Source organism: Oncorhynchus mykiss, chromosome 25 (assembly GCF_057628025.1).
Source record: "Oncorhynchus mykiss isolate SJ-2025 chromosome 25, ASM5762802v1, whole genome shotgun sequence".
In the NCBI taxonomy this organism is placed as follows: Eukaryota; Metazoa; Chordata; class Actinopteri; order Salmoniformes; family Salmonidae; genus Oncorhynchus; species Oncorhynchus mykiss.
In genome coordinates this window covers 15,909,727-15,933,850 of record NC_143046.1, presented here as the reverse complement: position 1 = coordinate 15,933,850, position 24,124 = coordinate 15,909,727, and the positions used below count along the sequence as shown (strand labels likewise).

The 24,124-nt window shown below is 45.0% G+C and overlaps 1 protein-coding gene across 1 annotated transcript; it reads left to right on the top strand.

Annotated features, from left to right (window-relative positions):
* The first annotated feature begins 207 nt into the window (after positions 1–207).
* On the top strand, positions 208–23,623 carry itk (IL2 inducible T cell kinase). The gene is made up of 17 exons (XM_036970285.2): positions 208–1,952; positions 2,191–2,295; positions 2,445–2,526; positions 2,749–2,880; positions 3,353–3,390; positions 3,508–3,659; positions 3,799–3,864; positions 3,994–4,048; positions 15,430–15,509; positions 15,759–15,904; positions 17,248–17,322; positions 19,881–20,049; positions 21,418–21,634; positions 22,056–22,120; positions 22,339–22,457; positions 22,584–22,741; positions 23,348–23,623. Exons 1-17 carry the CDS (start codon positions 1,815–1,817, stop codon positions 23,411–23,413), a joined length of 1,863 nt encoding a protein of 620 aa, XP_036826180.2. The 5' UTR covers positions 208–1,814; the 3' UTR covers positions 23,414–23,623.
* The last annotated feature ends 501 nt before the right edge of the window (positions 23,624–24,124 follow it).

Genomic DNA, 24,124 nt, shown 5'->3' with positions numbered 1-24,124 from the left:
CAAAAGCTTAAACATACCTTTATATGGAGTCCTCAAGTACTGTATCTACTATCAACTGAATTCACCACCACAATTATTGCTTTACACAAAACATTTGTATGCGCAATGTCTCTTCTCGCTTCCCTTTCATGCCCCTGTCATCCTATCCTATCCCATTGGTTGGATTTTTTCTTTATGTATTTTGTTGGCGGTGCGGATTGGTGAGCTTCTCGACAGTAATGCGCGATTTGATTGGTTATCGCAGACTGGGCCGAAGTATTGTGGCAATATTTTAGATTTTCATCCATCACATTTGTACAGTGTAAAAGGTGGCGTAAAATCTCAACAGTGCGATGTTCAATCTGCTATAAATGAATGTCTCATTGTGATGGTCAACATACAGCTAAATGACATGATGAAGGAAACACCAACATAAAGGGTCTTAAACGTCCAATGCAGCTGTCTATATCTCGTTATAAACTGGGTGGTTCGTTCCCTGAATGCTGATTGGCTGACAGACGTGGTACAGCGGACCTTATGAATAAAACATGTGTTTTTAATGCTCTAATTACTTTGGTAACCAGTTTATAATAGCAATAAGCAGTGATGCTAAGTACTTAAGTATAAAACAATTAAAGTACTACTTAAGTAGTTTTATGGGATATCTGTACTTCACTTTACTATTTATATTTTTGACAACTTTTACTTTTACTTTACTATATACCTAAAGAAAATAATGTATTTTTTACTCCATATGTTTTTCCTGATACCAAAAGTACTCGTTACATTTTGAATGCTTAACAGGACAGGAAAATGGTCCAATTTACGAACATATCAAGAGAACATGCCTGGTCATCCCTTATGCCTCTAACCTGGCAGACTCACTAAACACAAACGCTTTGTTTGGAAATTATGTCTGAGTATTAGAGTGTGCCCTGGCTATCTGTAAATATTTGTGTTTTTACAAATTGTTCTGTCTGGTTTGCTTTATGTAAGAAATTTGAAATTATTTATACTTTTACTTTTGATACTTAAGTATATTTTTGCAATTCCATTTACTTTTGATACTTAAGTATATTTTAAACCAAATACTTTTAGACTTTTACTCAAGTAATATTTTACTGGGTGACTTTCATTTTTACTTTAGGCATTTTCTATTAAGGTATCTTTACTTTTACTCAAGTATGACAATTGGGTACTTTTTCCATAACTGGCAATAAGCCACCTCAGAGTTTTTTGTTATAAGTGGTATATTGGCCATATACCACACCCCCTTGGGCCTTATTGCTTCAATATCAAATAATTTCTGGTTAACAATTAAGACATACTCCGTAACTTTGGCAACTTTTAAATATGTTTTTAACCTCCTGCTTTGGGTTGGATGTGTCAATGTGTAATTCATACATGCATAAACTATGAGCGGAATTACTGTCTTACCTTAATTAGCCACGAAATCCCGAGTTTGAAAGCAACTTTTTCTGGAAAACTACAAATGTGTTCTAAATGTGTTTTAAGTGTACGTTTAGCCCAATTTCTGGGGAGAGAGCTGCTCAGGCCCTGTGGTTCTGTGCACCCATGCAACTTGTGATGCTTCAACGTGTGTGTGTGTGTGTGTGTGTGTGTGTGTGAGTGTTGGTTTCTATCAGCCGTGCTCAAGGAAGTGGTTTACCTAGTGTATCTACAGCGGAAACTCACACGACACGAACTCCCATCACTCTTTTCCTTCTCTCCACTCCTCTATAGGTGTTCAGTCTAACTCTACAGCCCACCTCGCCATCTCTCTCTCTCTGTCTCTCTCTCTGTCTCTCAATGTTAGCCAGGTATCTGTGTTCACTATGCTCCCCACAGTAATCTTGAAGGGGATTCTCATCAAGAAATCTCAGCAGAAGCGAAGGACGTCGCCCTGTAATTACAAGGAAAGGTTATTTGTCTTGGACACCCAGGACCTGACCTATTCTGAACAGCGCCCTGGGGTATGTACAATTTTTATTGTTCAATTGTGTGGCGTTTGTTTGTTTATCGATTTCTGTCAAGAATGACATTTAATGTTGAAATTAATTTACACTTTATACTTCAGTAGTCTAATTTTGAAAATCATATGTTGAGTTATGAAGAAATCTTGCTTTCACAGTTACTGTATGGGGGTTGTATTGTTTGATGTGAAAGTAGAAAGTTGTGAAGATGTTGATAGAAACCTGTTTTCATCTTCAGAAAAAGCCCACCCAGAAAGGCTGCATTGAGCTCTCCAGGATCAAGTGTGTAGAGATAGTGTGCAGTGAAGCCCCAATCCCCTGCAGCAACAAGTACCCCTTCCAGGTAAGACCGCATAAGACAACTCATCTCTTCTACCGCTTCTGTCTAATGGAGGAATGCTAATTACTCACCATTGGGAACAGTTTACAATGACTTTCATTTATAAGCCATGACACTGTTTTTTTTTTAGATGTGCATAAATGTCTCAACAGGTTGTCCACGACAACTGCTACCTGTACATCTTCGCCCCGGACAACGACTGTCGTCAGAGATGGGTCCGGGCTCTGAAGGAGGGTGAGCAGCAGTTATGGGAAACATTCAACATCAGACCCACAATACCAATACCACAGAGCTGAGTTTGTTCATATATATATATACCATAATATATATACCATAAGATTAGAAAAACAACATAATATGAAGAGTAGTATACATCAACATTATACTATAAACTCTATGACACATTTGAGCCTCCATGTCTTACACTGTATTTAATTTCTCTCTCGTGTCATGAAGAGACCAAGTGCAACGCATTACTTCTGAAGTATCACCCCAACTTCTGGACGGATGGGAGGTGGAGGTGCTGTTACCAGACAGAGAAGATGGCTATGGGGTGTCAGGAGTACGACCCTGTGGGATACGGTACAGGTATATTTCATTTGAAGAGTGCATTTCCCACACTCAATAAAAATAATCATTTGTATTATTATGTCTTACATATAAACCATTTATAAATCCTATGAAAAGTTATTATTATTATTATGAAAACTGCCCACAATGTGAATTTAACCCTCCATGGCCTATTGACGCACTGGTGTGTCAATGTAAGTAACATAATAATAAAATCCGACAGTTTACGCTAGAGATGTGTTGTTTTGCATGGGATGTGTCTCAATCCACCACATCCGCCTTGTTCACCATTCTAGTGGAAGGTGGCAGAGCTACAACGCTGTTTTTCAGACCAGGAGACATCCCGACAATCAGTCTTCTCATTAACATTTCTGTAGCACACAAACTAATATGACCACTATTGGAAAGAGAGACCCTTAAAGTAACCCATACACACACACACCCAACAGCTTAGACTTTTAAGAATTAACCACAAAATGCCCTTCTGTAGCTTCCAAGAAGCCTCTCCCTCCAACCCCGGACACACAGGTAAATATGCATGATATGTCATGTCTATATACTTCACCGTGCCTGTAAACGTACAGTATGTTGCTTTGAGTCACATTAATGCTAAGGATCAGTGTTTCCCTTACACCGTGCCCGTAGCGGCGGCTCTCCGACCCGGGCCAGAGTGTGGTGGTTGCGCTACAGAACTACAGTCCCCATGGAGACACAGAGCTGCCCCTTCACAAAGACCAGGAGTACATCCTGACTGACAGCTCCCACCATGATTGGTGGACTGTACAGGACCACAGAGGGTAAGTAGAGATGACATGGCAACACTATTATAACCCTGTGACAACCCTATGACATCTCTCTGAGCCTATCTGTAATATGTATTATTGGCTGTTTAGATGTACACACCTACAGTGTTCATTGTGTCTTTTCCTTCAATAGAAACACAGGTTTTGTACCTTGCACTTATATAGCGGAAAAATCCTGCAACAACTTCAACAGATTTGAGTGAGTCGGATATATATCAAATACAATTCTCCTGACTATTTTTATAGTATAAGATAACAATTGTACCCTGTTATTTTATTTCAGACATCTGATTGGTCTAGGTTGATAATCCCCCTTCTTGTTTTCCAGATGGTACAACAAAGACATAACGAGAGGAAGAGCTGAGGAACTGCTGATGACAGAGGTAAAACAACGCCGACCTTCTTCAGTTTGGTGTTAAACTGTACTTCAGAAGGGAGACAACAGACATAGATTGGTGTTATACTGTACTTCAGAAGGGAGACAACAGACATAGATTGGTGTTATACTGTACTTCAGAAGGGAGACAACAGACATAGGTTGGTGTTATACTGTACTTCAGAAGGGAGACAACAGACATAGGTTGGTGTTAAACTGTACTTCAGAAGGGAGACAACAGACATAGATTGGTGTTATACTGTACTTCAGAAGGGAGACAACAGACATAGATTGGTGTTATACTGTACTTCAGAAGGGAGACAACAGACATAGTTTGGTGTTAAACTGTACTTCAGAAGGGAGACAACAGACATAGATTGGTGTTATACTGTACTTCAGAAGGGAGACAACAGACATAGATTGGTGTTAAACTGTACTTCAGAAGGGAGACAACAGACATAGATTGGTGTTATACTGTACTTCAGAAGGGAGACAACAGACATAGATTGGTGTTAAACTGTACTTCAGAAGGGAGACAACAGACATAGATTGGTGTTAAACTGTACTTCAGAAGGGAGACAACAGACATAGTTTGGTGTTAAACTGTACTTCAGAAGGGAGACAACAGACATAGATTGGTGTTAAACTGTACTTCAGAAGGGAGACAACAGACATAGATTGGTGTTATACTGTACTTCAGAAGGGAGACAACAGACATAGTTTGGTGTTATACTGTACTTCAGAAGGGAGACAACAGACATAGATTGGTGTTATACTGTACTTCAGAAGGGAGACAACAGACATAGATTGGTGTTAAACTGTACTTCAGAAGGGAGACAACAGACATAGTTTGGTGTTAAACTGTACTTCAGAAGGGAGACAACAGACATAGTTTGGTGTTAAACTGTACTTCAGAAGGGAGACAACAGACATAGATTGGTGTTAAACTGTACTTCAGAAGGGAGACAACAGACATAGATTGGTGTTATACTGTACTTCAGAAGGGAGACAACAGACATAGATTGGTGTTAAACTGTACTTCAGAAGGGAGACAACAGACATAGATTGGTGTTATACTGTACTTCAGAAGGGAGACAACAGACACAGTTTGGTGTTAAACTGTACTTCAGAAGGGAGACAACAGACATAGATTGGTGTTATACTGTACTTCAGAAGGGAGACAACAGACATAGTTTGGTGTTATACTGTACTTCAGAAGGGAGACAACAGACATAGATTGGTGTTAAACTGTACTTCAGAAGGGAGACAACAGACATAGATTGGTGTTAAACTGTACTTCAGAAGGGAGACAACAGACATAGGTTGGTGTTATACTGTACTTCAGAAGGGAGACAACAGACATAGATTGGTGTTAAACTGTACTTCAGAAGGGAGACAACAGACATAGTTTGGTGTTATACTGTACTTCAGAAGGGAGACAACAGACATAGATTGGTGTTAAACTGTACTTCAGAAGGGAGACAACAGACATAGTTTGGTGTTATACTGTACTTCAGAAGGGAGACAACAGACATAGATTGGTGTTAAACTGTACTTCAGAAGGGAGACAACAGACATAGTTTGGTGTTATACTGTACTTCAGAAGGGAGACAACAGACATAGATTGGTGTTAAACTGTACTTCAGAAGGGAGACAACAGACATAGATTGGTGTTAAACTGTACTTCAGAAGGGAGACAACAGACATAGATTGGTGTTAAACTGTACCTCAGAAGGGAGACAACAGACATAGATTGGTGTTAAACTGTACCTCAGAAGGGAGACAACAGACATAGATTGGTGTTATACTGTACTTCAGAAGGGAGACAACAGACATAGATTGGTGTTATACTGTACTTCAGAAGGGAGACAACAGACATAGATTGGTGTTATACTGTACTTCAGAAGGGAGACAACAGACATAGATTGGTGTTAAACTGTACCTCAGAAGGGAGACAACAGACATAGATTGGTGTTATACTGTACTTCAGAAGGGAGACAACAGACATAGATTGGTGTTATACTGTACTTCAGAAGGGAGACAACAGACATAGATTGGTGTTAAACTGTACCTCAGAAGGGAGACAACAGACATAGATTGGTGTTATACTGTACTTCAGAAGGGAGACAACAGACATAGATTGGTGTTATACTGTACTTCAGAAGGGAGACAACAGACATAGATTGGTGTTAAACTGTACCTCAGAAGGGAGACAACAGACATAGATTGGTGTTATACTGTACTTCAGAAGGGAGACAACAGACATAGATTGGTGTTATACTGTACTTCAGAAGGGAAACAACAGACATAGATTGGTGTTAAACTGTACTTCAGAAGGGAGACAACAGACATAGATTGGTGTTAAACTGTACTTCAGAAGGGAGACAACAGACATAGTTTGGTGTTAAACTGTACTTCAGAAGGGAGACAACAGACATAGTTTGGTGTTAAACTGTACTTCAGAAGGGAGACAACAGACATAGATTGGTGTTAAACTGTACTTCAGAAGGGAGACAACTGACATAGGTTGGTGTTAAACTGTACTTCAGAAGGGAGACAACAGACATAGTTTGGTGTTATACTGTACTTCAGAAGGGAGACAACAGACATAGTTTGGTGTTAAACTGTACTTCAGAAGGGAGACAACAGACATAGTTTGGTGTTATACTGTACTTCAGAAGGGAGACAACAGACATAGATTGGTGTTATACTGTACGTCAGAAGGGAGACAACAGACATAGATTGGTGTTAAACTGTACTTCAGAAGGGAGACAACAGACACAGTTTGGTGTTAAACTGTACTTCAGAAGGGAGACAACAGACATAGGTTGGTGTTATACTGTACTTCAGAAGGGAGACAACAGACATAGATTGGTGTTAAACTGTACTTCAGAAGGGAGACAACAGACACAGTTTGGTGTTAAACTGTACTTCAGAAGGGAGACAACAGACATAGATTGGTGTTATACTGTACTTCAGAAGGGAGACAACAGACATAGATTGGTGTTATACTGTACGTCAGAAGGGAGACAACAGACATAGATTGGTGTTAAACTGTACTTCAGAAGGGAGACAACAGACATAGATTGGTGTTATACTGTACTTCAGAAGGGAGACAACAGACATAGTTTGGTGTTAAACTGTACTTCAGAAGGGAGACAACAGACATAGATTGGTGTTATACTGTACTTCAGAAGGGAGACAACAGACATAGATTGGTGTTAAACTGTACTTCAGAAGGGAGACAACAGACATAGGTTGGTGTTAAACTGTACTTCAGAAGGGAGACAACAGACATAGATTGGTGTTAAACTGTACTTCAGAAGGGAGACAACAGACATAGTTTGGTGTTAAACTGTACTTCAGAAGGGAGACAACAGACATAGATTGGTGTTAAACTGTACTTCAGAAGGGAGACAACAGACATAGATTGGTGTTAAACTGTACTTCAGAAGGGAGACAACAGACATAGTTTGGTGTTAAACTGTACTTCAGAAGGGAGACAACAGACATAGATTGGTGTTAAACTGTACTTCAGAAGGGAGACAACAGACATAGATTGGTGTTAAACTGTACTTCAGAAGGGAGACAACAGACATAGATTGGTGTTATACTGTACTTCAGAAGGGAGACAACAGACATAGATTGGTGTTATTCTGTACTTCAGAAGGGAGACAACAGACATAGATTGGTGTTATACTGTACTTCAGAAGGGAGACAACAGACATAGATTGGTATTATACTGTACTTCAGAAGGGAGACAACAGACATAGATTGGTGTTAAACTGTACTTCAGAAGGGAGACAACAGACATAGATTGGTGTTAAACTGTACTTCAGAGGCGAGACAACAGACATAGATTGGTGTTAAACTGTACTTCAGAAGGGAGACAACAGACATAGTTTGGTGTTATACTGTACTTCAGAAGGGAGACAACAGACATAGATTGGTGTTAAACTGTACTTCAGAAGGGAGACAACAGACATAGATTGGTGTTAAACTGTACTTCAGAAGGGAGACAACAGACATAGATTGGTGTTATACTGTACTTCAGAAGGGAGACAACAGACATAGATTGGTGTTAAACTGTACCTCAGAAGGGAGACAACAGACATAGATTGGTGTTATACTGTACTTCAGAAGGGAGACAACAGACATAGATTGGTGTTAAACTGTACTTCAGAAGGGAGACAACAGACATAGATTGGTGTTATACTGTACTTCAGAAGGGAGACAACAGACATAGTTTGGTGTTATACTGTACTTCAGAAGGGAGACAACAGACATAGATTGGTGTTAAACTGTACTTCAGAAGGGAGACAACAGACATAGTTTGGTGTTATACTGTACTTCAGAAGGGAGACAACAGACATAGATTGGTGTTAAACTGTACTTCAGAAGGGAGACAACAGACATAGTTTGGTGTTATACTGTACTTCAGAAGGGAGACAACAGACATAGATTGGTGTTAAACTGTACTTCAGAAGGGAGACAACAGACATAGATTGGTGTTAAACTGTACTTCAGAAGGGAGACAACAGACATAGATTGGTGTTAAACTGTACCTCAGAAGGGAGACAACAGACATAGATTGGTGTTAAACTGTACCTCAGAAGGGAGACAACAGACATAGATTGGTGTTATACTGTACTTCAGAAGGGAGACAACAGACATAGATTGGTGTTATACTGTACTTCAGAAGGGAGACAACAGACATAGATTGGTGTTATACTGTACTTCAGAAGGGAGACAACAGACATAGATTGGTGTTAAACTGTACCTCAGAAGGGAGACAACAGACATAGATTGGTGTTATACTGTACTTCAGAAGGGAGACAACAGACATAGATTGGTGTTATACTGTACTTCAGAAGGGAAACAACAGACATAGATTGGTGTTAAACTGTACTTCAGAAGGGAGACAACAGACATAGTTTGGTGTTAAACTGTACTTCAGAAGGGAGACAACAGACATAGTTTGGTGTTATACTGTACTTCAGAAGGGAGACAACAGACATAGATTGGTGTTAAACTGTACTTCAGAAGGGAGACAACAGACATAGTTTGGTGTTATACTGTACTTCAGAAGGGAGACAACAGACATAGATTGGTGTTAAACTGTACTTCAGAAGGGAGACAACAGACATAGTTTGGTGTTAAACTGTACTTCAGAAGGGAGACAACAGACATAGGTTGGTGTTAAACTGTACTTCAGAAGGGAGACAACAGACATAGGTTGGTGTTAAACTGTACTTCAGAAGGGAGACAACAGACATAGTTTGGTGTTATACTGTACTTCAGAAGGGAGACAACAGACATAGTTTGGTGTTAAACTGTACTTCAGAAGGGAGACAACAGACATAGTTTGGTGTTATACTGTACTTCAGAAGGGAGACAACAGACATAGATTGGTGTTATACTGTACGTCAGAAGGGAGACAACAGACATAGATTGGTGTTAAACTGTACTTCAGAAGGGAGACAACAGACACAGTTTGGTGTTAAACTGTACTTCAGAAGGGAGACAACAGACATAGATTGGTGTTATACTGTACTTCAGAAGGGAGACAACAGACATAGATTGGTGTTATACTGTACTTCAGAAGGGAGACAACAGACATAGATTGGTGTTAAACTGTACTTCAGAAGGGAGACAACAGACACAGTTTGGTGTTAAACTGTACTTCAGAAGGGAGACAACAGACATAGATTGGTGTTATACTGTACTTCAGAAGGGAAACAACAGACATAGATTGGTGTTATACTGTACTTCAGAAGGGAGACAACAGACATAGTTTGGTGTTAAACTGTACTTCAGAAGGGAGACAACAGACATAGTTTGGTGTTATACTGTACTTCAGAAGGGAAACAACAGACATAGTTTGGTGTTATACTGTACTTCAGAAGGGAGAAGACAGACATTGTGGGCCTGATTCAATCAAAAAGCAAGGTTATCAGAATTACAACCAGACAAACTGAAACTAGAGAGAAAACATGTTTTTGTTATCCCTAAAAAAGTATAACTGTAAAAAATTATGTTTTTTATGTTTGAAAATGAGATCATGTTTTGAATTTATCCAGAAAATTTGGTTACCGGATTTGATTGAATAAATTCCTGTATCTTGCCCCATCAACACGGATGCAAAAGCTGCGTTTTGCAAGATGCATGTCCACACGCACGCGCACACGCACACACACACACACACACACACACAGAGTGAAAGATGACATTTGAAACAATGGAGTAGGTTGCTCAGGTCCAGGATTTCCTGTTGTAAATGTGTCATAATCGCTATTACAGACAGATGGTGTCAGTGGGAGGGTAGGGTTAGGGTTGTGTAGTGTGACAGTAGGAGGGTTAGGGTTGTGTAGTGTGACAGTTGGAGGGTTAGGGTTGTGTAGTGTGACAGAAGGAGGGTTAGGGTTGTGTAGTGTGACAGTAGAAGGGTTAGGGTTGTGTAGTGTGACAGTGGAAGGGTTAGGGTTGTGTAGTGTGACAGTAGGAGGGTTGTGTAGTGTGACAGTAGGAGGGTTAGGGTTGTGTAGTGTGACAGTAGGAGGGTTAGGGTTGTGTAGTGTGACAGTAGGAGGGTTAGGGTTGTGTAGTGTGACAGTAGAAGGGTTAGGGTTGTGTAGTGTGACAGTGGAAGGGTTAGGGTTGTGTAGTGTGACAGTAGGAGGGTTAGGGTTGTGTAGTGTGACAGTAGAAGGGTTAGGGTTGTGTAGTGTGACAGTAGGAGGGTTAGGGTTGTGTAGTGTGAAAGTAGGAGGGTTAGGGTTGTGTAGTGTGACAGTAGGAGGGTTAGGGTTGTGTAGAGGGTTAGGGTTGTGTAGTGTGATGGTGGGAGGGTTAGGGTTGTCTAGTGTGATGGTGGGAGGGTTAGGGTTGTGTAGTGTGACAGTAGAAGGGTTAGGGTTGTGTAGTGTGACAGTGGGAGGGTTAGGGTTGTGTAGTGTGACAGTAGGAGGGTTAGGGTTGTGTAGAGGGTTAGGGTTGTGTAGTGTGACGGTGGTAGGGAAGGGTTAGGGTTGTGTAGTGTGACAGTAGAAGGGTTAGGGTTGTGTAGTGTGACAGTAGGAGGGTTAGGGTTGTGTAGTCTGACAGTAGAAGGGTTAGGGTTGTGTAGTGTGACAGTAGAAGGGTTAGGGTTGTGTAGTGTGACAGTAGGAGGGTTAGGGTTGTGTAGTGTGATGGTGGGAGGGTTAGGGTTGTGTAGTGTGACAGTAGGAGGGTTAGGGTTGTGTAGTGTGACAGTAGAAGGGTTAGGGTTGTGTAGTGTGATTGTGGGAGGGTTAGGGTTGTGTAGTGTGACGGTAGGAGGGTTAGGGTTGTGTAGTGTGACAGTGGAAGGGTTAGGGTTGTGTAGTGTGACAGTAGAAGGGTTAGGGTTGTGTAGTGTGACAGTAGGAGGGTTAGGGTTGTGTAGTGTGACAGTGGAAGGGTTAGGGTTGTGTAGTGTGACAGTAGAAGGGTTGGGGTTGTGTAGTGTGACAGTAGAAGGGTTAGGGTTGTGTAGTGTGACAGTAGGAGGGTTAGGGTTGTGTAGTGTGACAGTAGGAGGGTTGTGTAGTGTGACAGTAGGAGGGTTAGGGTTGTGTAGTGTGACAGTAGGAGGGTTAGGGTTGTGTAGTGTGATCGTGGGAGGGTTAGGGTTGTGTAGTGTGACAGTAGAAGGGTTATGGTTGTGTAGTGTGACAGTAGGAGGGTTAGGGTCGTGTAGTGTGACAGTAGGAGGGTTAGGGTTGTGTAGTGTGACGGTAGGAGGGTTAGGGTTGTGTAGAGGGTTAGGGTTGTGTAGTGTGACAGTGGGAGGGTTAGGGTTGTGTAGTGTGACAGTAGAAGGGTTAGGGTTGTGTAGTGTGACAGTAGGAGGGTTAGGGTTGTGTAGTGTGACAGTAGAAGGGTTAGGGTTGTGTAGTGTGACAGTAGGAGGGTTAGGGTTGTGTAGTGTGACGGTGGGAGGGTTAGGGTTGTGTAGTGTGACAGTAGAAGGGTTAGGGTTGTGTATTGTGACAGTAGGAGGGTTAGGGTTGTGTAGTGTGACAGTAGAAGGGTTAGGGTTGTGTAGTGTGACAGTAGAAGGGTTAGGGTTGTTTAGTGTGACAGTGGGAGGGTTAGGGTTGTGTAGAGGGTTAGGGTTGTGTAGTGTGATGGTGGGAGTGTTAGGGTTGTGTAGTGTGACAGTAGAAGGGTTAGGGTTTTGTAGTGTGACAGTAGAAGGGTTAGGGTTGTGTAGTGTGACAGTAGGAGGGTTAGGGTTGTGTAGTGTGACAGTAGGAGGGTTAGGGTTGTGTAGTGTGATGGTGGGAGGGTTAGGGTTGTGTAGTGTGACAGTAGGAGGGTTAGGGTCGTGTAGTGTGACAGTAGGAGGGTTAGGGTTGTGTAGTGTGACAGTAGAAGGGTTAGGGTTGTGTAGTGTGACAGTAGGAGGGTTAGGGTTGTGTAGTGTGACAGTGGAAGGGTTAGGGTTGAGTAGTGTGACAGTAGAAGGGTTAGGGTTGTGTAGTGTGACAGTAGGAGGGTTAGGGTTGTGTAGTGTGACAGTAGGAGGGTTAGGGTTGTGTAGTGTGACAGTAGGAGGGTTAGGGTTGTGTAGTGTGATGGCGGGAGGGTTAGGGTTGTGTAGTGTGACAGTAGGAGGGTTAGGGTTGTGTAGTGTGACAGTAGGAGGGTTAGGGTTGTGTAGTGTGACAGTGGAAGGGTTAGGGTTGTGTAGTGTGACGGTGGGAGGGTTAGGGTTGTGTAGTGTGACAGTAGGAGGGTTAGGGTTGTGTAGTGTGACAGTAGGAGGGTTAGGGTTGTGTAGTGTGACAGTAGGAGGGTTAGGGTTGTGTAGTGTGACAGTAGGAGGGTTAGGGTTGTGTAGTGTGACAGTAGGAGGGTTAGGGTTGTGTAGTGTGACAGTAGGAGGGTTAGTGTTGTGTAGTGTGGCAGTAGAAGGGTTAGGGTTGTGTAGTGTGACATTAGAAGGGTTAGGGTTGTGTAGTGTGACAGTAGGAGGGTTAGGGTTGTGTAGTGTGACAGTAGGAGGGTTAGGGTTGTGTAGTGTGATGGTGGGAGTGTTAGGGTTGTGTAGTGTGACAGTAGGAGGGTTAGGGTCGTGTAGTGTGACAGTAGGAGGGTTAGGGTTGTGTAGTGTGACAGTAGAAGGGTTAGGGTTGTGTAGTGTGACAGTAGGAGGGTTAGGGTTGTGTAGTGTGACAGTGGAAGGGTTAGGGTTGAGTAGTGTGACAGTAGAAGGGTTAGGGTTGTGTAGTGTGACAGTAGGAGGGTTAGGGTTGTGTAGTGTGACAGTAGAAGGGTTAGGGTTGTGTAGTGTTATGGTGGGAGGGTTAGGGTTGTGTAGTGTGACAGTAGGAGGGTTAGGGTTGTGTAGTGTGACAGTAGGAGGGTTAGGGTTGTGTAGTGTGACAGTAGGAGGGTTAGGGTTGTGTAGTGTGACAGTGGAAGGGTTAGGGTTGTGTAGTGTGATAGTGGTAGTGTAGGTATGGGTTGTGTAGTGTGACGGTGGTAGGGTAGGTATGGGTTGTGTAGAGTGACGGTGGCAGGGTATAATGGGTTGTGTAGTGTGACGGTGGTATGGAAGGGTTAGGGTTGTGTAGTGTGATAGTGGTAGGGTAGGTATGGGTTGTGTAGTGTGATAGTGGTAGGGTAGGTATGGGTTGTGTGGTGTGATAGTGGTAGGGTAGGTATGGGTTGTGTAGTGTGATAGTGGTAGGGTAGGTATGGGTTGTGTAGTGTGATAGTGGTAGGGTAGGTATGGGTTGTGTAGAGTGATGGTGGTAGGGTAGGTATGGGTTGTGTAGAGTGACGGTGGTAGGGTAGGTATGGGTTGTGTAGAGTGACGGTGGTATGGAAGGGTTAGGTTTGTGTAGTGGGACGGTGGTAGTGTAGGTATGGGTTGTGTAGAGTGACGGTGGTAGGGTAGGTATGGGTTGTGTAGAGTGATGGTGGTAGGGTAGGTATGGGTTGTGTAGAGTGACGGTGGTAGGGTAGGTATGGGTTGTGTAGAGTGACGGTGGTAGGGTAGGTATGGGTTGTGTAGAGTGATGGTGGTAGGGTAGGTATGGGTTGTGTAGAGTGACGGTGGTAGGGTAGGTATGGGTTGTGTAGAGTGACGGTGGTAGGGTAGGTATGGGTTGTGTAGAGTGACGGTGGTAGGGTAGGTATGGGTTGTGTAGAGTGACGGTGGTAGGGAAGGGTTAGGTTTGTTTAGTGTGACGGTGGTAGGGAAGGGTTAGGTTTGTTTAGTGTGACGGTGGTAGGGAAGGGTTAGGGTTGTGTAGTGTGACGGTGGTAGGGTAGGTATGGGTTGTGTAGAGTGACGGTGGTAGGGTAGGTATGGGTTGTGTAGAGTGATGGTGGTAGGGTAGGTATGGGTTGTGTAGAGTGACGTTGGTAGGGTAGGTATGGGTTGTGTAGAGTGATGGTGGTAGGGTAGGTATGGGTTGTGTAGAGTGACGGTGGTAGGGTAGGTATGGGTTGTGTAGAGTGACGGTGGTAGGGTAGGTATGGGTTGTGTAGAGTGACGGTGGTAGGGTAGGTATGGGTTGTGTAGAGTGACGGTGGTAGGGTAGGTATGGGTTGTGTAGAGTGACGGTGGTAGGGTAGGTATGGGTTGTGTAGAGTGACGGTGGTAGGGAAGGGTTAGGTTTGTTTAGTGTGACGGTGGTAGGGAAGGGTTAGGTTTGTTTAGTGTGACGGTGGTAGGGAAAGGTTAGGGTTGTGTAGTGTGACGGTGGTAGGGTAGGTATGGGTTGTGTAGAGTGACGGTGGTAGGGTAGGTATGGGTTGTGTAGAGTGATGGTGGTAGGGTAGGTATGGGTTGTGTAGAGTGATGGCAGTAGGGTAGGTATGGGTTGTGTAGAGTGACGGTGGTAGGGTAGGTATGGGTTGTGTAGAGTGACGGTGGTAGGGTAGGTATGGGTTGTGTAGAGTGATGGTGGTAGGGTAGGTATGGGTTGTGTAGAGTGACGGTGGTAGGGTAGGTATGGGTTGTGTAGAGTGATGGTGGTAGAGTAGGTATGGGTTGTGTAGAGTGACGGTGGTAGGGTAGGTATGGGTTGTGTAGAGTGACGGTGGAAGGGAAGGGTTAGGTTTGTTTAGTGTGACGGTGGTAGGGAAGGGTTAGGGTTGTGTAGTGTGACAATGGGAGATTAGAATGGGTGTTGTGCATTTCAAGCTCCCGTCCATTCGGGAGTCTCACTGTGCTATCTTGTCAAGCCTTATTCACATAATACCCTAAGTAGACATTGAAAATATTGACTATGATATGACATACAACAAATTCAACGTAATGAACTCAGCAGATGGCTTGAATTATAATTCATTTTTTCTGACGATTATGATTTATCCTACTCAAATGAAATGTTGCGTTTGTTTGTGCAGGGTAAGGAAGGAGCCTTTATGGTGCGAGACTCCAGGCATGCAGGCGTCTACACTGTTTCCGTCTTCACTAAAGCCCCAGGGTAACTACTGCCTGTTTCAGCCATGTCGCTCAGCTTCAATGACAGTCAGTTAAAGGGATGATCTGTGATTGGTATTTTGACATCCCTAGCACTGTCTATGAATTTGAGAGTGGTTACATATGTCCAGCCCCATCTCTCAGCTTTTTATCAAAACAGTGGTGAGTTGCCTGTTTGTTATTGTTTGAACTGCATAATGCACGTTTAAAGAGTTTGCTATGGCATAGTGACATGATGATCAACCACGTTCAGATCCAACGGGCAGAAGAACCCGCGGGTGAAGCACTACCAGATCAGACAGTCAGAGGCAGAGGAGACGTCCAAGTTTTACCTGGCAGAGAAATACCTGTTCATGACCATTCCTGAGCTCATCCAGTACCACCAACACAACGCTGCAGGTACCTAATGCATCTGTTTACAGCCGGGCCAGTGTGACCTATTTGGATTTGTACCCAGGTCGACTGTGTTTGTTAGTCCGTTGAGATAAAGGCATCTTCAGGGGTCATGTAAGGTTCCACCAGGTTCCACCAGCATGGATCTTCCACAGTAGAGAGGGAGATGGGAGATGAGTGTTAATGTAGTGTGAAATCCTGTAGCTCCCTGTGGGAGGAGCTATAGGAGGACGGGCTCATTGTAATAGCTGGAATGTAGTCAATGGAAAGGAGTCAAACACGTTGTTTCCATGTGTTTGATCTGTTAGGTACCATTCAATTTATTCCAATCCACCCATTACAATGAGCCCGTATAGCTCCTCCCACCAGCCTCCTCTGTGTGAAATGGTTCTATACATTCTATGGCCCAGATGTTCTCCCCTTAGTATAGGGTACAATCATTTTCTTAGTATAGGGTACAATCGTTTCCTTAGTATAGGGTACAATCATTTTCTTAGTATAGGGTACAATAATTTTCTTAGTATAGGGTACAATAATTTCCTTAGTATAGGGTACAATCATTTCCTTAGTATAGGGTACAATCATTTTCTTAGTATAGGGTACAATAATTTCCTTAGTATAGGGTACAATCATTTTCTTAGTATAGGGTACAATCATTTTCTTAGTATAGGGTACAATCATTTTCTTAGTATAGGGTACAATCATTTCCTTAGTATAGGGTACAATCATTTTCTTAGTATAGGGTACAATCGTTTCCTTAGTATAGGGTACAATCATTTCCTTAGTATAGGGTACAATCATTTCCTTAGTATAGGGTACAATCATTTCCTTAGTATAGGGTACAATCATTTCCTTAGTATAGGGTACAATCATTTCCTTAGTATAGGGTACAATCATTTCCTTAGTATAGGGTACAATCATTTCCTTAGTATAGGGTACAATCATTTCCTTAGTATAGGGTACAATCATTTCCTTAGTATAGGGTACAATCATTTCCTTAGTATAGGGTACAATCATTTCCTTAGTATAGGGTACAATCATTTCCTTAGTATAGGGTACAATCGTTTCCTTAGTATAGGGTACAATCATTTCCTTACAGCAACATTCTACAGAGGAAACTGGCTGTAATATAAAAGTGAATGTGTTATATTGTTAAAGCAGAACAGCCTAAAGCCTCTACATTATCTAACTACCGGTATATGCACATTTAGTTTTGATTTAGGTTTGTTGCTTCATCCTGTGTGTGTGTGTGTGTGTGTGTGTGTGTGTGTGTGTGTGTGTGTGTGTGTGTGTGTGTGTGTGTGTGTGGTGTGCATGAATTTGTGCGTTTGTGTGTCTGGTCTCTGCAGGTCTAATCACTCGACTGAGGCATCCCATCTCTCAGGGTAGAGAGAGCTTTCAGAGCCCTGCAGAACTCTCAAAAGGTCAGAGGTCGACCTGCTGCTCCTGCCTCTAGGCAGCCAGCAACCATTTTATTTGGTTATTGATTATAGTTACCATAGAGATAGTTAGAGGACTAATTTTTGTAACTGGTTATAGCGTCTGTAACAGCAGAGCTGTCTATACGCAGTCCTCTAACTATCTCTATGGAAGTTACCTAACCCTGAATTAATGACAATTACAAAGCTCAAACACAAAGCAGATAACAGACCAGGTACGTGTTATCGATAAGTTACTTACTGTATAATAAAGATATGCTTATATGTTATAGATAAGTTACTGTATAATAAAGATATGCTTATATGTTATAGATAAGTTACTGTATAATAAAGATATGCTTATATGTTATAGATAAGTTACTGTATAATAAAGATATGCTTATATGTTATAGATAAGTTACTGTATAATAAATATAAGATCAAACATAACAGATGGATGATAGTGAGAATTGGCATGTGTTTTGCTACTCTAAAAGCATTTGGACTGGGATGACATTAGTGGTGATGTAAGGTGTGATGAGGTACCCAGGTTTAGCAGCCAATAGGTAGGCAGCTCCACCACACCCTGAAAACGTCCAGACAGGAGGGACTACCTGGAGGAGAATGTGGCAGACAACCACAATGTACTATGTTGTGTTCAGCTTTGATGTATCTTCCAATAATTGCATTAGTATGTCAGTCATTATTACCTCACCCTTCCTCCCCTCCCCCTTCCACCCTTCCTCCCCTTCCCCTCTCTCCCCTTCCACCTTCCTCTACCTTCCCTCTCCCTCTCTCTCCCCTTCCACCCCCCTCCTCCCCCCCCCTCCCCTCTCTCCCCTTCCACCCTTCCTCTACCTCACCCCTCCCTCTCTCTCCCCTTCCACCCTCCCTCTCCCTCTCTCTCCCTTCCACCCGTCCTCTACCTCACCCCTCCCTCTCTCTCCCTTCCACCCTCCCTCTCCCTTCCCTCTCTCCCCCTTCCACCCTTCCTCTCCCTTCCCCCTCCCTCTCTCTCCCCTTCCACCCTTCCTCTCCCTTCCCCCTCCCTCTCTCTCCCCTTCCACCCTTCCTCTACCTACCCCCTCCCTCTCTCTCCCCTTCCACCCTCCCTCTCCCTTCTCCCTCCCTCTCTCTCCCCTTCCACCCTTCCTCTACCTCCCCCTCCCTCTCTCTCCCCTTCCACCCTCCCTCTCCCTTCCCTCTCTCCCCTTCCACCCTTCCTCTACCTACCCCCTCCCTCTCTCTCCCCTCCCACCCTTCCTCTACCTACCCCCTCCCTCTCTCTCCCCTTCCACCCTCCCTCTCCCTTCCCTCTCTCCCCTTCCACCCTTCCTCTACCTACCCCCTCCCTCTCTCTCCCCTTCCACCCTTCCTCTACCTACCCCCTCCCTCTCTCTCCCCTTCCACCCTTCCTCTACCTACCCCCTCCCTCTCTCTCCCCTTCCACCCTTCCTCTACCTACCCCCTCCCTCTCTCTCCCCTTCCACCCTTCCTCTACCTACCCCCTCCCTCTCTCTCCCCTTCCACCCTCCCTCTCCCTTCCCTCTCTCCCCTTCCACCCTTCCTCTACCTTCCCTCTCCCTCTCTCTCCCCTTCCACCCTTCCGCTCCCTTCCCCCTCCCTCTCTCTCCCCTTCCACCCTTCCTCTACCTACCCCCTCCCTCTCTCTCCCCTTCCACCCTTCCTCTACCTCACCCCTCCCTCTCTCTCCCCTTCCACCCTCCCTCTCCCTCTCTCTCCCCTTCCACCCTTCCTCTACCTCACCCCTCCCTCTCTCTCCCCTTCCACCCTTCCTCTACCTCACCCCTCCCTCTCTCTCCCCTTCCACCCTCCCTCTCCCTTCCCTCTCTCCCCTTCCACCCTCCCTCTCCCTTCTCCCTCCCTCTCTCTCCCCTTCCACCCTTCCTCTACCTACCCCCTCCCTCTCTCTCCCCTTCCACCCTCCCTCTCCCTTCCCTCTCTCCCCTTCCACCCTCCCTCTCCCTCTCTCTCCCCTTCCACCCTTCCTCTACCTTCCCTCTCCCTCTCTCTCCCCTTCCACCCTCCCTCTCCCTCTCTCTCCCCTTCCACCCTTCCTCTACCTCACCCCTCCCTCTCTCTCCCCTTCCACCCTTCCTCTACCTCACCCCTCCCTCTCGCTCCCCTTCCACCCTCCCTCTCCCTTCTCCCTCCCTCTCTCTCCCCTTCCACCCTCCCTCTACCTACCCCCTCCCTCTCTCTCCCCTTCCACCCTCCCTCACCCCTCCCTCGCTCTCCCCTTCCACCCTTCCTCTACCTCACCCCTCCCTCTCTCTCCCCTTCCACCCTCCCTCTCCCTTCCCTCTCTCTCCCCTTCCACCCTCCCTCTCCCTTCCCTCTCTCCCCTTCCACCCTCCCTCTCCCTTCTCCCTCCCTCTCTCTCCCCTTCCACCCTCCCTCTCCCTTCCCTCTCTCCCCTTCCACCCTCCCTCTCCCTTCTCTCTCTCCCCTTCCACCCTCCCTCTCCCTTCTCCCTCCCTCTCTCTCCCCTTCCACCCTTCCTCTACCTACCCCCTCCCTCTCTCTCCCCTTCCACCCTCCAGGTCAGTGGGAGGTAGACCCGGCAGAGCTGATTCTGGGTGAGGAAGTGGGCAGCGGTCAGTTTGGCCTGGTACTCCAGGGGCGGTGGAGGGAGCGCAGGGTAGCTGTGAAGATGGTCCGGGAGGGAGCCATGTCTGAGGAGGACTTTAAAGAGGAGGCCAGGGTCATGACGTGAGTGGACTTTATAGTGGGGGGGGGGACATCTTAGAAGATACCCTATTCCCTACATAGTGGACTTTATAGTGGGGGGGGACATCTTAGAAGATACCCTATTCCCTACATAGTGGACTTTATAGTGTGGGGGGCATCTTAGAAGATACCCTATTCACTACATAGTGGACTTTATAGTGTGGGGGGGAGACATCTTAGAAGATACCCTATTCCCTACATAGTGGACTTTATAGTGTGGGGAGGACATCTTAGAAGATACCCTATTCCCTACATAGTGGACTTTATAGTGGGGGGAGACATCTTAGAAGATACCCTATTCCCTACATAGTGGACTTTATAGTGTGGGGGGGGGGGGGGGGACATCTTAGAAGATACCCTATTCCCTACATAGTGGACTTTATAGTGTGGGGGGGACATCTTAGAAGATACCCTATTCCCTACATAGTGGACTTTATAGTGTGGGGGGGGGGGGACATCTTAGAAGATACCCTATTCCCTACATAGTGGACTTTATAGTGTGGGGGGGGACATCTTAGAAGATACCCTATTCACTACATAGTGGACTTTATAGTGTGGGGGGGAGACATCTTAGAAGATACCCTATTCCCTACATAGTGGACTTTATAGTGTGGGGGGGACATCTTAGAAGATACCCTATTCCCTACATAGTGGACTTTATAGTGGGGGGAGACATCTTAGAAGATACCCTATTCCCTACATAGTGGACTTTATAGTGTGGGGGGGGGGGGACATCTTAGAAGATACCCTATTCCCTACATAGTGGACTTTATAGTGTGGGGGGGGACATCTTAGAAGATACCCTATTCCCTACATAGTGGACTTTATAGTGTGGGGGGGGGGACATCTTAGAAGATACCCTATTCCCTACATAGTGGACTTTATAGTGTGTGGGGGGGACATCTTAGAAGATACCCTATTCCCTACATAGTGGACTTTATAGTGGGGGGAGACATCTTAGAAGATACCCTATTCCCTACATAGTGGACTTTATAGTGTGGGGGGGGGGGGACATCTTAGAAGATACCCTATTCCCTACATAGTGGACTTTATAGTGTGGGGGGGGACATCTTAGAAGATACCCTATTCACTACATAGTGGACTTTATAGTGGGGGGGGGGGGGACATCTTAGAAGATACCCTATTCACTACATAGTGGACTTTATAGTGGGGGGAGACATCTTAGAAGATACCCTATTCACTACATAGTGGACAATTTGTAACAAGGCTGTGTCTCAAATTACACACTGGACCCGTGCTATGTAATGACCTACTTCTGATCTGTGTGTGTGTGTGTGTGTGTGTATATGTGTGTGTATATGTGTGTGTATATGTGTGTGTGTATTGCAGGATGCTGTCCCACTGTAAGCTGGTACAGCTGTATGGTGTGTGTACCCAGCATTCTCCCATGTGTCTGGTGTTTGAGTTGATGGAGCAGGGCTGCCTGTCAGACTACCTCCGAGCCAGGAGGGGGCGTATGTCCCAGGACACCCTACTGGGGATGTGTCTGGACGTCAGTGAAGGGATGGCATACCTGGAGAGCAACAACTTCATCCACAGAGACCTGGTAACCCACCCAAAGACCTGAACATTTGTGTTTATGAGCGTGTGCATGCGTACGTGCTTGCCTGCGTGTGTTTATGAGCGTGTGCATGCGTACGTGCTTGCCTGCGTGTGTTTATGAGCGTGTGCATGCGTACGTGCTTGCCTGAGTGCGAGTGAGCTTGTTTAGTCACAATTTATCTCAAGTACATTTCACAAATCTCAACACATTTTACAGAGAAAATTTAAATGAATTTATAGAACGAAAACACAGAACAGCTTAGAAAGGGTTGTTTTACCTCACTGGTCATAGCATCAAGGAACTGGAAGACATCTCTGCTTGGTTAAGGCCTAGATGGATTTTCAGTGATAATGGACTGTATAGAATAGAAGATGGACAAACTACTGCAGATCATAAGTGTGTGTTCTGAACCCAACCCTCACAGGCAGCCAGAAACTGTCTGGTCTCCTGTAACAACGTGGTGAAGGTGTCTGATTTTGGAATGACCAGGTGAGTTTGTGACAGACTGGTTGATGCCTATTGATAAAGGCCAGAATATATGGTGATTCAGGGTGAAGACTTGAACCAGGGACCCACCCTGACAGGGAAACTACCACCGGTGTGTTAAAGGGTCAGACTTCTCTACAGGGGGCACTGTGTATCTATACATGGAAGCTGCAGAGACGCACACAGACAACCGTATGTCCTTCCCTGTCCTGTCCTACCAGGTTTGTTCTAGATGACCAGTACACCAGCTCTCAGGGCTCTAAGTTCCCCATCAAGTGGTCTTCTCCTGAAGTCATCAAGTACTGCAAGTTCAGCAGCAAGTCTGACGTCTGGTCCTTTGGTAGGTTTATATTTATCCTCTCTGAGACCGTCGTGCATGGTCAGACACTGAGCTTCTTCAACTTAGAAAATGTATACTAGAGGTATGATGAATTAATGTTGAATCCTCTCCTCCCCTCCTCTCCAGGTGTGTTTATGTGGGAGGTGTATACTGAGGGGCGTCTGCCATATGAGAACCGGTCTAATGGTGAGGTGGTGGAGGCCCTGAATGCAGGCCTGAGGCTGCTGAAACCCAGACAGGCCCCAGAGGCTGTGCATCTCCTCATGGAGTGGTGCTGGAAGGAGGTGGGTGGGAAGGACCTACCTGGTTCGCACCTGTACTGTTAGGGTAGTGTGGGTGGGTGTGTGGGTGGGTGGGTAAGGTGTGAGTGGGTGTAGTGTGTGTGTGTGGGTGGGTAAGGTGTGAGTGGGTGTAGTGTGGGGGTGTGTGTGGGTGGGTAAGGTGTGAGTGGGTGTAGTGTGGGGGTGTGTGTGAGTGGGTGTAGTATGGGGGTGTGTGTGGGTGGGTAAGGTGTGAGTGGGTGTAGTGTGGGTGGGTGGGTAAGGTGTGAGTGGGTGTAGTGTGGGGGTGTGTGTGGGTGGGTAGGGTGTGAGTGGGTGTAGTGTGGGGGTGTGTGTGAGTGGGTGTAGTATGGGTGTGTGTGTGGGTGGGTAAGGTGTGAGTGGGTGTAGTGTGGGTGGGTGGGTAAGGTGTGAGTGGGTGTAGTGTGGGGGTGTGTGTGGGTGGGTAGGGTGTGAGTGTGTGTGAGTGGGTGTAGTGTGGGTGGGTAGGGTGTGAGTGGGTGTAGTGTGGGGGTGTGTGTGAGTGGGTGTAGTGTGGGGGTGTGTGTGTGTGGGTAAGGTGTGTTTTAAGCATAATGTCTTGTGATTGATCTGTCTCTTCCTGTGTAGAAACCAGAGGACCGTCCATCCTTTGCTCTCCTGCTGCACGAGCTGGCCTCTCTCTCAGATCTCTGAGCCTGAATGGACAAGCTATTCAACCAAACCTAGTCTGCTAACTAGCTATCCGGGGTAAATCATGGAAGAATCATTTGCTCAATAAAACTGAAGATACTATACAAAAAAGACTTAGCTAGCTGTATTTATGTTATTTATTAATTTCCTTCTAGTTTCTATTTCTTACTTTTTTTTATAGCAACCATCTTTTTTATAAAATGAAGAAGTCTACTTCTCTCGTGTCATGATTTCTTGTTTCTGTCTATTGTGTTTATTAGTTGTCTCATAAGCTTACTGTTTGATTTCCCTGTCTGTCGTTCCAAGTCTGACTGTCCATCACAACCCATTTACTCACATGATGTCATAATGTAGGCTATTCCCATCACCCTTCTACATACGTCCTTAAGCACTAGGATCTCTGTATAGCAGGCTCCTGCCGCCAGAAAACGAAATAACCACAATGCATAATATTCATAATAGTTCACTTGTCAATACAGTAATTGTAGGTGCTTTTAATGTATCCGGGGTTCTCAGGCAGATGTACACACACACACACACACACACACACACACACACACACACACACAAACTGAGCCTTGATAAAGTATGAACGTATTCTAAGTCTGTGGTTCCTGACAGCCCTACATGCCTGCTCTGGTTGCTGTGACAACGAGGTCTGACTGGGTACCCATACTGGCATAGTAATACCCTGTCAGGCAGAGAGTATACGCA